Raw genomic sequence first — 12537 nt, forward strand, 5'->3', positions numbered from 1 at the left:
TGGGGGCAGGACTCCAGGGTCTGAGGGAGGAGGGGCTGGGGGCAGGACTCCTGGGTCTGAGGGAGGAGGGACTGGGGGTCTGGACTCCTGGGTCTGAGGGAGGAGGGGCTGGGGGGTCTGGACTTCTGGGTCTGAGGGAGGAGGGGCGGGGGCCTGGACTCCTGGGTCTGAGGGAGGAGGGGCTGGGGGTCAGGACTTCAGGGTCTGAGGGAGGAGGGGCTGGGGCTCAGGACTCCTGGGTCTGAGGGAGGAGGGGCTGGGGGCCAGGACTCCAGGATCTGAGGGAGGAGGGGCTGGGGGGTGAGGACTCCTGGGTCTGAGGGAGGAGGGGCTGGGGGTCAGGACTTCAGGATCTGAGGGAGGAGGGGCTGGGGGCAGGACTCCTGGGTCTGAGGGAGGAGGGCCGTATTAGCTCACTAGGGCTGCCGTAACCAAGTGCCACAAATCGGGTGGCTGAAACCACAGACACTCTCTCAGCTCTGGAGGCTAGAATCCAAGATTAAGGGCTCCGCGGGGGTCCTCAGGATCAGTTCCTTCTGAGGCTGTGAGGGACAATCCGTTAATGACTCCCCTAGCTTCCGGTGCTCTCCTGGCAATCTCTGGTGCTCCCCAGTGTGTAGGAGCCTCACTCGAATCTCTGCCTTCACCTTCATGTGCGTTCTCCCCGTGTGTGTAGTTCCAAAATTTCTCTTTCTGTAAGGACACTCGTCATATTGGATTCGTGCCCGCGTTAATGACCTAATCTTAACTGATTGCATCTACAATGACCCCATGTTCAAGTAAGACCACATTCTGCGTTACTGCAGGGTTAGGACTTCAACATCCTGATTCCAAGGGGGATAGAATTCAACCTGTAACGAGGGGGTTGGGAACTTGGGGTCTGGGGAGAGGTGGGAGCCGGCAACCAGAATTCTGTCTTTGGGGAGGAGATGGCCTTGGGGCAAAAGCGGACGATTTTGAGCTGATAGGTCTGGTTTGGATGGTCCACGGGTGATTCCAGCTTAACTAAGTTGGCCAAACCAGAACCCCGGATCCCCACCCCCCCACCCCCAAAACTCCCTCTCTGACCATCTCAGGAAACGGCATTGGGGTTCGCCAGTGGCTCAACCCAGAATCCCTCAGTAAATCCTGCGGGCTCCTGTTCCCAACTCTCGGCCTCCGCAGCCACACCCCCTTGCCCCAGGGGAACCGCACAGCTTCCTAACTTACCTCCCCACCGCTGCCCCTACTTATCTCCAAATTATTCTCCTGCGGCAGCCAGCCTCAAGCCAAACACATCGCTTGCCTGCTTCATACCCTCGAGTGGCTTCCATTAGCTCAAAATACACCCAGAGTCCCTACCGTGGCTGACTGGGCACCAAATGATCAAGCCTGTGTCCCCTCTGAATGCGTCTCTTATTCACTCCCCCCCCCCCCCCCCGTCACGTCATACAGGGACACCCGCTGTCGGTGACTCCCAACACACCGTGCCTTTTCCTGCTCCTGCTCATGCCGTTCCCTCTGCCTGTGATGCCCTTTCAGGGCCTCTCCGCCGAGCCAACTACTTTCCCGACTGGTAGACACTCAGTACCTATGGGTCCATTGCCTGGAGGAGGTCGTGGTGGCACCCTCCGTTCACCCCAAGACCTCATTTCTCTTCTCCTTGGGCTGCTGACTCCCATTTCCCTGGAGCCTTCGGGAGGAATTGGGAATCCCGTTTCCTCACCTGGGAACCCCATTTCCCATCAGTTCCTGGGGGCTGAAGCGGCCGGGACCTCTTTACCCAACTTGCACGAGGGTAGCGACGAGGCTAAAGTAAACCCCACATCGGAGCCTTGGGAAACTCCAACTCCCAGGAGACCTCGAGACTGGCTCTCCCGCTGGGGGGTGGGGGGGCGGCCGCGCCGCACAGCTTGCTGGGAATTGTAGTCCGAGGGTCTCGCAGGAAGGAAAGAAGTCCCATCCTCGGGGGTGGCCGAGCGGTTATACTGCTATGGGGGTGGGGCTCCGAGCAGGTGAATGCCCGTGGCCAAGGGCAGAGCCAGGCCCAAGTCCTAAAAGACTCGGGGCGCTTCCCATGTCACCCGGAGCGCTGCTAGGGGGTTGACGCTTCAAGGACGCGGCCTACCGGAGGGAGGAACTGCAACTTGGACACCCCTGGGGGCCAGACTTCCCCCACCCGACCTGGTCCCGGGGCCTGCCCCAAGTTCTAGTTTCTGGCTCATCAGTCTCCACTGCACGTCTGGGCGTAGAGTGTCCCAACCTGCCAACTCACCCCCTCCCCCACTCGGGGTCTATATGCCTTTGTTCTTTGGGGACACCCCACCCCTCAAGGCCAACAGACCTTACACTTGAGGGGCTGTTGGGAGTCCCAGGGAAGGAGATAAAATGCAGATTCCCTGCACTATCCTGGCTTGGTGCAAAATGTCCTCCAGCAGGTGCTTCTCCGGTGGCTGAGAACCTGGCTCGGTGGGGCCACAGTCTTGCCCTCTTGGTCCCAGGGTCCCCCAGCCCAACCGCCACTCTCACCCAGGCCTCTTGCTGAGCCCCAGGGACAGCCCATCAGCAAGGTGTAGGTGGGCCCCAGAAGTCGGCCAGGTCTCTAGGGTTCCTTCCGGAAGCACTGGCCCAGCTCCGGACCCCAGCAGATACTATACGCCGCCCTTCCAGGACCACAAGCCTGGTGACAGCAAAGTAAGGACCAGCACCTGCCTGGCTCCCGGTTGTCCAGTAATGCCCAGAATGAATGAACACCAGGCCTCGCCCCCACCCAGAGCCTCCACTGGCCCGCGCGCCAAATGCAGTACGGTTCTGGGGCGCCCGGATGGCCCGGTCAGTTGAGCTTCCGGCTTCACCTCAGGTCGCGATCTCCTGGTTCATGAGTTCGACTCCCACATCGGGCTCTCTGCTATCCGTGCAGAGCCCGCTTCACGGATCCTCCGTCCCCCTGTCTCTGCCCCTCCCCGGCTTGCGTGCGCTCTCTCGGAAAAAATAAATAAAACGTTAAAAGAATGATAAATGCCACGCAATCCTAACTCAGCACTAACTGCCACCAGGTAAACTTCTGCCTTACTCCAGCCCCACAGGCTTGGAGTGAAACCGGAAGGGACTGATGTGGCGGGGGAGGGGAGGGCTCCTGGCCCCGGTCACCCCGTGAGCGACCCCCAGCACCCCGGCTGTTAACCCCTCCGAGAAATGAGGGGTCCGAGGCCGCGAGTGGTTAAATAATTAATAAGATTACCAACGGTGTGTTAATTACAAATAACGAGAGTGGAGCTACAGGTGCTGCATTTTCCAAACGGAGAACCGGGATTGGAGAACCAGGATCCGCGCCCCGGGGCCCAGGGGTCCGGCCGCCCGGGCGGGGCAGCTCCGTAATAAATAGCGGGGGAGGGGGCGGGGGGTCAGGGCTGCTCTGGCTTCTTCTTGACAGAAATCCGCTTCTTCCTTGCCGCCAGCATCTCGTAGAAGGGGTCCACGCTCACAGCGGCCCTGCGGACGGCGTGGGGGGAGGGGGTCCCGGGGTGAGGGCCGAGGGCTCCCGGCCCCGGCCCTCCCTGCCCGGGGACCCCGGAGCCCGGACTCACTGGATGGACTTGATCCACTCCTCCTTCTCCTCCGGCGTCGGGGCCGAGATCCGGTACACCACGTGATTGCCCTCAACCACTCGGCCGTCGGCCTCCGTTTTGCAGGCTTTGATGAGCTGCCCCTTGTTGTTGGGGATGTAGAGCTCGAAGCAGTTCTGCGGGGACCCGAGAGCGGACGAAGGGCAGGTAGGAGCCGGCCCCGGGCCCAGAGGAGCCCCCCCGCCCCACCCGCCACGCCCGGAGGGGTGCGGGGCCGACGGATCTTACCGGTTTCCGGGGGTCATCCACTTCGCGGATGCTCAGATTCTCCAGGGGGATGATACCTCGGGGTTCCTTGTCCTGAAGGCACAGGTCGGGGGGGGCTCACACCCCCAATCCTCGCCCCAGCCCCTCCTCCAGAACCGAGTTTCATTAGTGGCCCTTTGTTACGGCGGCCCTAGGGCGCTGTCAGAGCCCCTCCTCCCTCAGACCGGGAGTCCCGCCCCCAGGCCCCTCCTCCCGCAGACCCAAGAATCCAGGCCCCCAGCCCCACCCCGCACCCAGACTCAGGAGACCAGACCCCCACCCCTTCCTCCCTCAGCCCCGTGAGTCCAGACCCCCCCGCCCCAGCCCCTCCTCCTAGGACCCCGGAGCGGAGCCCGGCTCTGCCCTCACCGTAGTGTACTCAAAATAGTAGAGGCAGTTGTCTGTGAGGATAAACCAGCGCCGCTTCCACGTCTTCACCCGGCCCCCTGAAAGGGAAGGGGTGGGAGGGGGCCTGGGCTCAGCGGGGGGCGGGGCCTCTGGGAGGGCAGGGCGGGGACTGAGGCGGAGCGAGCGCAGGGAAGGCGGGGCCTGGCGCAAAGCGTTGCGTGGGAAGAGAGGCGAGCAGGGACGGGCGGTTAGGGCCCCCAGGACCCCGCCCGCCCCCGGCGTGGGGCGCCACACTTTCTAAGCCTGTCTGTCGGCCCAGGGCCCAGGAATCCAAGTCCCCAGCCCCCTGCTTCGGGGCCCCGAGGCCGGGGCGGCCCCCTCCCCGATGTCATGTCTGTGGGGAGCAAGGACGGGCTGCGTACCTACCTCCTGGGGCAGACAGCGAGAAAGCAGGCAGGACCAGGCGAAGAGGAGGGAAGGCAGAAGAATGGGGTGCCCCCAAAAGCCGCAGGCGACAGAAATGGGGGGAGCGAGGGAAGGAGAGCATGGGGAGTAGGAGACAGGAACAGCAGAGAGAAACACGCAGAGATGGAGGGAGGGAGGGAGGAAGGGGGGAAAGAGAGGGAAGAAAACCAGTTACATCGACATGACCCGCTCCCTCCCAGGGGGGGCCAAAGATCCTGAGCCCCACCGTGAGCGAGCACCTCCTGGCATCGGGCCTGGCTCCAGCCCACCCCTCCCCCCCCGGACAGGTCCCGGGCCAGGAGGGCCCTCCCCGAGGAGGTCATCCCCCCCGAAAGGGAGAAGACAAAACCCCCAGTCCTTGGCCTGAGGCAGGTGGGGGCGCTCAGGTGAGCTGTAGGACCAACTGGCTGTGTGACCTTAGGACAACCTCCTGCCCTCTCTGGACTGCAGTCCGCAGACCCACTTGGGCCCACACCTTCCGGCTTCACGGAGACCTGTCTCCGGGTGCCTTGTCGTCCCCAGAGGGTTAGGAACAGCAGTAATGGCTCTCATCGGGCATCTTGGTGAACACAACTACCATAGGCCCCCTTTGCTGCACACGCTTTAGCTTCTGAGGGAAGAGAGGCCTCTCTCTAACCGCCACAAAGGGAAAAAGTGCACTCGGGTAGGAGATCTGGGGCCGAGGCCACTCCTGCCCTGTGGCTGTCGGATGGCGGCTGAGCCTCAGTGTCCTCAGCCGGGAAACGGGAAGCTTCCCCGCTGCCGGGGTGGGGCTGGAGGGGGGCTAGTCGCTGGGGAACCTCCGGCTTGCCTCTCTCCTGGCCTCTCAAGGCCAGGGGGCACCAGGTGGCCTCTGAGGAGTCTAACCTCCCCCCCACCCCATCGGCCTCCCCTGGAGCCGACTCCGGAATCCATCTACCCACTGATGGCGGGAGAGACCGGTCTGCCCTTTTTATGTGGACCAGGACACCTGGGCACCCAGTCAGGCACCTGCTTGCTGCTGGAGAAGCGAGGTCTTGGCTTAGGAGCACAATTCCACGGTTGGGGGAGCGGGAGGAAAGCCCTGCTGTGCCCCCCACCCCCACCCCATGCTGGGCCCTCCCGAGGCCCCAGCTTCTCCACTATCCCTGCTGGAGCGGCCATTCACCGCCTTTCCACTAAAAAGCCACAGCTAGCGCTCCCGCGGCGCCCATCATTAGCAGCCGGGGCTCCCAGCCAGCGGCTCGCAACCTTGACTCTGCACTGACAGCACCCGGGGGAGCTTTTAACGTGACTGACAGTCCATCCTGCCCCGAAAATCCTGGCTTCATGAGGCTGTGGCTTGGCTGGCGGGGTTTTAAAAGCCCCCAGGGGAAGCTCCCGTGAAGCCGTGGCGGAGAAACCACTCCAATCCTCAGATAACCCGACGCGAGGGGCACCCGGCTGACCCCTAACTTGCCCTGAGTCTGCTGGCGCTGTGTGTTTCCAGATGGACTGGCCCCACCCCGCCCGTTCCGTCCCAGCCGGGGACTCTTTCGTTCATGAGCACAGAGCCCAGCATTTTATTCGGTGCTCCCTAACCCCTACCCTACCCCCCTAAGTATTTCTGGGCCCCCTCCTCTCTGCCGGTCCCTGTGCTTGGGCCCAGCACACAGGCCTAATCTCATTTTCGGCCCCATTTTTCAGATGTGGAAACTGAGGCTCAGAGAGGTCAAATCGTTTGCCTAAGATCACACAGCAGGTCCACATGGAGGTCAAGTCCAGAGCCAGGGGCCCCCTAACTTCTCCCTGCAGAGACGGCCAAGCGGGGTCAGTAGGGGACGTACCCAGCTTAAGGAGCCAGCCCTCCCGATCTGGGTTGAAGAAGGTGTGGGTCAGGTCATTCCCATCATCCTCAGGAATCTTGAAGGGCTCGTTTCGGATGCTGTCGTAGAGGTTCTGAGGGGCGAATGGGGGCAGTCGGCAACTCCAGGCCCCGGGGCCCCTCCCGGGGCTGCCTGGCCATGGGGGGGGGGGGGCTCCGACAGCCAGGGAGGAAACGGGGACCACAGGTGGAGCGGCTCAGGGAAGAAGAAACGGGGGGGGGGGGGGGTCAGATGGGTGGAGGGGGTCCCGGAGCAAAGGAAGTTGGAGAGGGAGGAAAGACGCTGAGCTGCTGCAAAGGCCCGCAAAGTTCTCGAGAGACACAGAGACCCCGAATGAGCCGGAGGGCCAGAGAGAGACAGCAGAGAGAACCGGAGAGACAAAGACCGAGGGAGCCAGGGAGAGACGAAGAGAAAGGAAATGGACAGGTTGACGTGATCCCGCTGGACGGCTCAGGCACCAGGGGACCCGTGGGGGCGAGGGGGAGGGGGGGGGGTCAGTGGTGGGGAAAGGGACAGCAAAGAGGGGCTGCAGGGAGGGGGGGTAGAGGGGGCCTGACCCTGAGCAGCTCCTCAGGCAGGTCCCCACCCTCGTTGATGCCCCGGTTCATGGCCACAAAGCGCTCCAGGCCTGGCTTGTCCCGGACGTTGGGGTTGTGGAGGCTGGTGTTCAGCATGATCACGGCGAAGGACAGCACGTAGCACGTGTCTGCACCAGACAGTCAGGTGGTGACGACACGGGTAGGTGCCCCCACCCTCCCCGCCGGCCCCTCCTTCCCAGGCCCCAGGAGTCTGGGCCCCAACCTGTGGACTGGAAGACCCCAGGGTTGCACAGGCAGTATCGCTGGGCAAACGCTTCCATCATCCGGTCAATCTTCTGGGCCTCCCCGGGGAGGCGAAAGCTCCAGAGAAACTGCCTGGGTTGGAGAGGAGCCGGGTGTGGATGCCGGGAACTGGCAGAACCCCCCCCCGCCCTGCTCTCAGTCCCTGTGTTAGGAACCAGCCAAAAACAGCCCTGCGGCCTCAGCAGCTGTCTCAGGTATGGATCCAAGCTGGCCCGTGAGCACTGATTGGCCTGGGGCTTCAGTGGAAGAAACCCCTCCTTTCCGCAAAGCTTGCGGTCACCAGAGGCTTCTGCTGCCCTGTGAGAGGAGGGCCTACAGACAGCAATGCCAACACAGGGGAAGCACAACCAAAAGACAGAGAAGGTTGGCCTTCTGGCAGCACAGAAGTCCCTGGATACAGCTATGCCTGAAGGAGGCCCTACTGTGGACTTCGGTGTTATGGGAGACCATCACTTCCATTTTTGTTTCTGTCTTCGTTTTGAGCAGGGCTCGTCGTGTGTAAAGAAAGCCCTGACAGGTACGCTCCTGCCCTTCCGACCCCATCCCTCTCACCTGAGGGCCTGCACCAGATTGAGGTCAGTAAACTCGTGCAGATCCACGAAGGCATGGAGCACTGCCAGGTTCAGCTCTTCCCTGGGGGGACAGGGACAGAGTCACGCACAGGAGGGAGACTGGGGAGTCTGAGCCACCTCGTCTGCGCCGTGGCTGCCTCTGGAGCGGGTGACAGTTTTAGCCTGGCTCCATCACAGGCCTGACACCAGGGCAGGAATACTCAGAACACGCCCTTGGGAGGACCATCTGTTGCGAGATCATCCCTGGATCAGCCGAACAGTTAAGAGAGACACGGCAAAAGTATGCTCCGCCTAGGTGATCCCCCAGCTTCTGGAGACGTCCAGAAATGGTCCCCACATCTCCCAGGCGTCCGCAGATGGTCCCCGTGCACCCCAGACGTCCACACAACAATCCCACAACACCAGCTGTCCACAGAGGGTCCCTAGACATCCCCAGAGGGCTACCACGTCCCCCAGATGTCCGGATGGTCCCCACACCCCCCAGATGTCCGTGAAACAATCTCCATGCACCCCAGATGCCCACAGACGGTCCCCAGACACCTCCAGATGGCCCCACACCCCCCCCAGGTGTCCACACAATTCTCAGACAACCAGACACGCAGATGGCCCTGTGCACCTCAGACGTTCAGGTGGTCTCTACGTGCCCCAGGTGTCCACAAATCCCTAGGTACCCCAAACATCGCAGGTGATCCTCACGCCCCAGATGCCCAGGGGTCCCTGTGCTCCCTAGATATTCACAGATGACCCCAATGCCCCCTGGCTGTCCCTGTAGGGTCCCACACAAGCCAGCTGTCTACACGTGCCCACGATACCCACAGATGTTTTTCACGGTCCCCAACATTCCAGACATTCAGAAGATTCCCATGCCCCTCCCCAGGTTCCCCCGGATGGTCCCCAGGCTCCCACAGACCCCTGTGTCAGTCCGTTCTGTCCCCGCGCGGGGAGAAGGCTGGTCTATCAGGGCCCTTCCTTGGGAGAGGAAGTGGGCGGTGAAAGGGCAGGAGCTGGGCGCGGGGGACCATGAGAGCCCGGCGGGGTCTCACCTCTCCCCCAGGTAGTCCCCGATGGCTGTCTTGTTCAGGCCCTCGCCCTTGTACAGGAAGCGGGCGATCTCCTCGGGTGTATTCTGCAGAAGTTCGTTCTCCACCAAAAACTGGATCCCCTGGTGGGTGGGGGCGGGTGGTCTCAGCACAGGGGGCCGGCGGAGAGCCACTCCCCACCCCCTCCCCGGCATCCACCCCCGCCTCTGCCCTCCACAGAACCGGGCCAGCTTTCGTTTTCAGGCTTCGCGCAGGTCCTCAAATACCCCCGCCTCAGCCGAGCCTCTGCGCCTACTGTTCCCTCTGCCTTTGCCTGGTGAATCAAGCACGAAGAGCAGGGTCTGCTCCCCCTTGAGCCTCCCAGGCGGAGGGCACAGCACGCGCGAAGGTCAGGAGGCGGCCAACGCCTGGTTAGTGTTCGGAGAACAAACGGACGGCCCAGATCTGAATTCCGGGGATCAGGGCCACGTCTGTCCGCCTCAGGCAGACCTTTAACTATGGCACTTCTGGAACCTGAAGGTGCCAGAACCCTCGGCCCCGGGTGTCTGCCTGGCTGATCCCAGCCCTGTGGCCCAAGCACCTTCTTGGGATCCATGTTGAACTTCTTCCTGCCCATCGCCATCTTCCGGTTCCGTTGCAAAGTCTTACTGCAGAAGAGAGCAGGGGATGGAAGGTCAAAGCCTGGGCATCCCTGGCCGGGCCTCGTGACCCCCAAGTTCCCCACCCCAGCCCTCACCTGCCCTCATTGGCCTCCAGACCCTCCACCTCGCTCATGGCTTCACTGAGCTCCTCCCGAAGGCGCTGGATCTCCACCAGCAGCTCCTGCTTCCGCCGCCGGATGTTCTCCAGCTCCATCCGCTCCTCCGGAGTCAGGTCTGGGGGCTCTACGGGTCAGAGTCAGGGATTGGCGGTCAGTTCTGGGACTGGGAGCCTGGGTTCCTACAATCTGGGGGAGGACAGGGCTGGGGCCGGCAGGATTCCCAGGTTGGAGAGGACAAGGATAAGGGTAGGGCCTCCTCTGTCTGCTGGAAGAAGGGGCTGGAGGTCTAGACAGGGGGATCTAGACTTTCAAGTCCTCGGGGGGGAGGAGGCTAGGCAGGGGTCAGCACTCCTGAGTCTGAGGGAGAAGGGGGCTGGGAGCCCGAATTGCTGGGCCCATTACTTGGAAGGGGGATGAGGCCTTGGTTTTCTGCCTCCATTCTTGGCGAGGTAACTGGGAGCTCGGGTGTCCGGACTCCTGGGTCCATGAAAAGTAACTATGGCAGGGAAAGCTGTTGACAGCTTGTAAGAGTTGCGGCAGGGGGGCGGGGCATCGAAGGCTCCCGCCCCCGCCTTAGCGGGATCTCTGCAGCCCCCAAGATTTCTCCCCACCCAACCGCCCCAGAAGCCCCCCTCCCGGCTCCCAGCAGGCACTGGGCTCGCCCGGCCCTTCCAGCAGGAATGGTTCCACCCCGGCCTCGCCTCCGCCGCTCCATCCCGCCCCCTCCCGCCGCCACCGGAAACAGGCTCGGCCCAAACAATGGCCTGGAACGCCCTGCTCTCGGGGCCCGCCGGAAGCCCGTCCCGCGCCCCGCAAGAACGAGGCGACGACGGGGCCGAACGGCTCCGCGCAGCGCGCGCCGGGAGGGATTTTCGCTGCGGAACGTTCGGGTCGAAAGGCTCCATCCGCTCCCGGCCGGCCCCGCCCCTCCCCGACCTACCATAGACACCGTCCTCCATGGCGGCTAGGAAGGCCCGCGGGGAGTCCGGGGCGGTCCCGCCGGTCGGGCCTGGATCCGCGTTGGCCCGCGGGCTCGGGTGAGCCCGCTCAAACGCCCCGGGAGCCACCGCCGCCTCCTCAGCGCCAGTCCTCAGCGCTGAAAAGACTCTCCCTTCGCCTCCCAACCGCCCCGCCAATAGAGACCGCCCCTCGTTTTGACACCGCCCAATCCACGGCGGGCCCTCTCGTCTGCTCCGCCCCCGACCCCGAAGGACCGTCCTCCAGGGCCAATAGGCACAAAAGGAGACGACGTAGCACGGTCCGGCCGGAGGTAGACGGTCTCTGGGACCAATCGGAGCGCGGGCAGGGAGCCGGGTGCCGCCTCCGAAACAAAAGAAGGCACTTGGCTGGTTTGTCCGCCAATGAGAAGGCTCGGAAAGGAGTTGCATGGAGGTGGGACTATGGGCCAGCACAGAGAACTGCGCCTGCGCCAGGGCTCCGGGCGCTAGGATGCTCGTCCAACGGAGGCCGGCCTCTAGTAATAGGTTGCTGGGGAGCGGCACTTTGTTAGTCTCGTTGCTAGGGGGCGGGGCCACAACTGTCGGCTGTTCCCGTGAGCCACACCTCCTTGGCTGGCTTAGCAGGTTTTTGACCGCAGCGGTTGCCAGGCAACTGGGAGCAGCTTGGGCCCATCTTTTGGCCTCCGGTCTCCTGGTACTGGCCGCTCCGATCTCCAGATCGGAGAGCCTTCACCCCTCTCGGGACCTTCCCGTCCATTGAAGTCTCTTGAGAGTCCCGGAGTGCTGAAACAAAAGACTTATTCTTTCTTCCAAACGAAAACGCTATCGGGTATCTGTCATGGAGAATGGGACAACAGGGGAAGGCCAAATATAGTGAAGGCTCCGCCTTCCTGGCGCCTTCTGCCTCTCGGGCTCCTCCCTCTTGCCCTCAAACTCCTCCCCTTATTTTAGCGTCCTCTCCCTCCCCCCCCCCCCCCCCCAACAACCCCTTTTCCTCAACATCCTCCCATTTCTCTGGTTCCTTCCCCGCTCTGACTCCCCTCACTTCAGGCCCCACCTCTTCTTAAACTCCTCCCTCCTCTCAGAGTGTCCCCCCCTACACACACACACACACACACACACACACACACACACACGATGCCCTCCCCCCTCCCCCTCCAGCCTCTCATTTCCATTCCTTGTAGAAAAAGCAAGGGCAGGCAGCTGGCCGGGATGGAATAGTCTGGGCATCCCTGTCTTGGGCGGATCCCTAACTGCGTCTGAGGTGGTGTCTGGGCCTTGTCCTCATTCGCCGTCCCTGGGCTAGGCAGGTGGGGATAGATTCAGGGCCAGGACCTGGTTAAGCTGACAGATTAGACACGGAGCCTCTTAATCCCCTCACTGACCTTTATGAGCGGCCCACACCTTGTCCTCCCCAGTGGAAACCCTTGCTGTGCCGGCCCAGCCCCGTTCTCTTTCCTTCCAAACAGAACCCTCCTCCTGTCCCTTCACCCTCAATTGAACACCCTTCTCCGTGCCTGTGTTCCCATTAGCCCCCGTCCCTACCCCCGGACACCCTGCACTGGGAGAACAGCTAGCTAATTAATCCCATCCGGTTTTTAAGTGGGGATTTTGAAGGATAAAGGGAGGTGGGGAAGCCAGAAGCGGGGACCTGGGTTGGTGCAGCACTTGGGCAAGCTAATGGGCAATGACAGTGCCTGCCCTCAGTCCTGGGACACGGGCAGGAAGGTGTCCTCCTCCCTGGCGCTGGTTCCTTCTGCAGCTGGCTGGCAGCCTGCTGGGCACTTAGGTAGATAGCAGTATGGTGGGGGTTGGAGGACAGGAGCAAGGACCCACACCCCAGAAGCACACTCACA

At 62.5% G+C, this 12537-nt stretch overlaps 1 protein-coding gene across 3 annotated transcripts; it reads right to left on the reverse strand.

Moving 5' to 3' along the window:
• Positions 1-3196: 3196 nt before the first annotated feature.
• On the reverse strand, positions 3197-11179 carry CYTH2 (cytohesin 2). Of its 3 annotated transcripts, none has more exons than XM_042919262.1 (12): positions 10663-11177; positions 9699-9846; positions 9543-9609; positions 8966-9084; positions 7903-7983; positions 7310-7422; positions 7066-7214; positions 6470-6581; positions 4221-4297; positions 3834-3905; positions 3567-3721; positions 3197-3471 (listed from the first exon to the last, which is right to left on the reverse strand). In XM_042919262.1, the coding sequence occupies exons 1-12, from the start codon at positions 11108-11110 to the stop codon at positions 3384-3386; spliced, it is 1629 nt and encodes a 542-aa protein (XP_042775196.1). In that variant the 5' UTR covers positions 11111-11177; the 3' UTR covers positions 3197-3383. The 3 variants fall into 3 exon arrangements, with proteins under 3 accessions (XP_042775196.1, XP_042775199.1, XP_042775197.1); XM_042919265.1 differs by lacking the exon at positions 10663-11177 and adding an exon at positions 10125-10295 and having other exon boundaries at positions 4221-4299; positions 6469-6581; XM_042919263.1 differs by lacking the exons at positions 3197-3471; positions 3567-3721 and adding an exon at positions 4622-4628 and having other exon boundaries at positions 3833-3905; positions 10663-11179.
• Between the last annotated feature and the right edge of the window lie 1358 nt (positions 11180-12537).

Source organism: Panthera leo, chromosome E2 (assembly GCF_018350215.1).
Source record: "Panthera leo isolate Ple1 chromosome E2, P.leo_Ple1_pat1.1, whole genome shotgun sequence".
In the NCBI taxonomy this organism is placed as follows: domain Eukaryota; kingdom Metazoa; phylum Chordata; class Mammalia; order Carnivora; family Felidae; genus Panthera; species Panthera leo.

Coding starts and splice junctions, on each gene's coding strand:
- CYTH2 (XM_042919262.1), bottom strand. CDS start 11,110: ATGCAACTCCTTTCCGAGCCTTCTCATTGGCGGACAAACCAGCCAAGT. Junction 7,984..8,965: donor GGGGACTACCTGGGGGAGAG/GTGAGACCCCGC, acceptor CTGTCCCCCCAG/GGAAGAGCTGAACCTGGCAG. Junction 7,423..7,902: donor AATCTGGTGCAGGCCCTCAG/GTGAGAGGGATG, acceptor TCTCCAACCCAG/GCAGTTTCTCTGGAGCTTTC.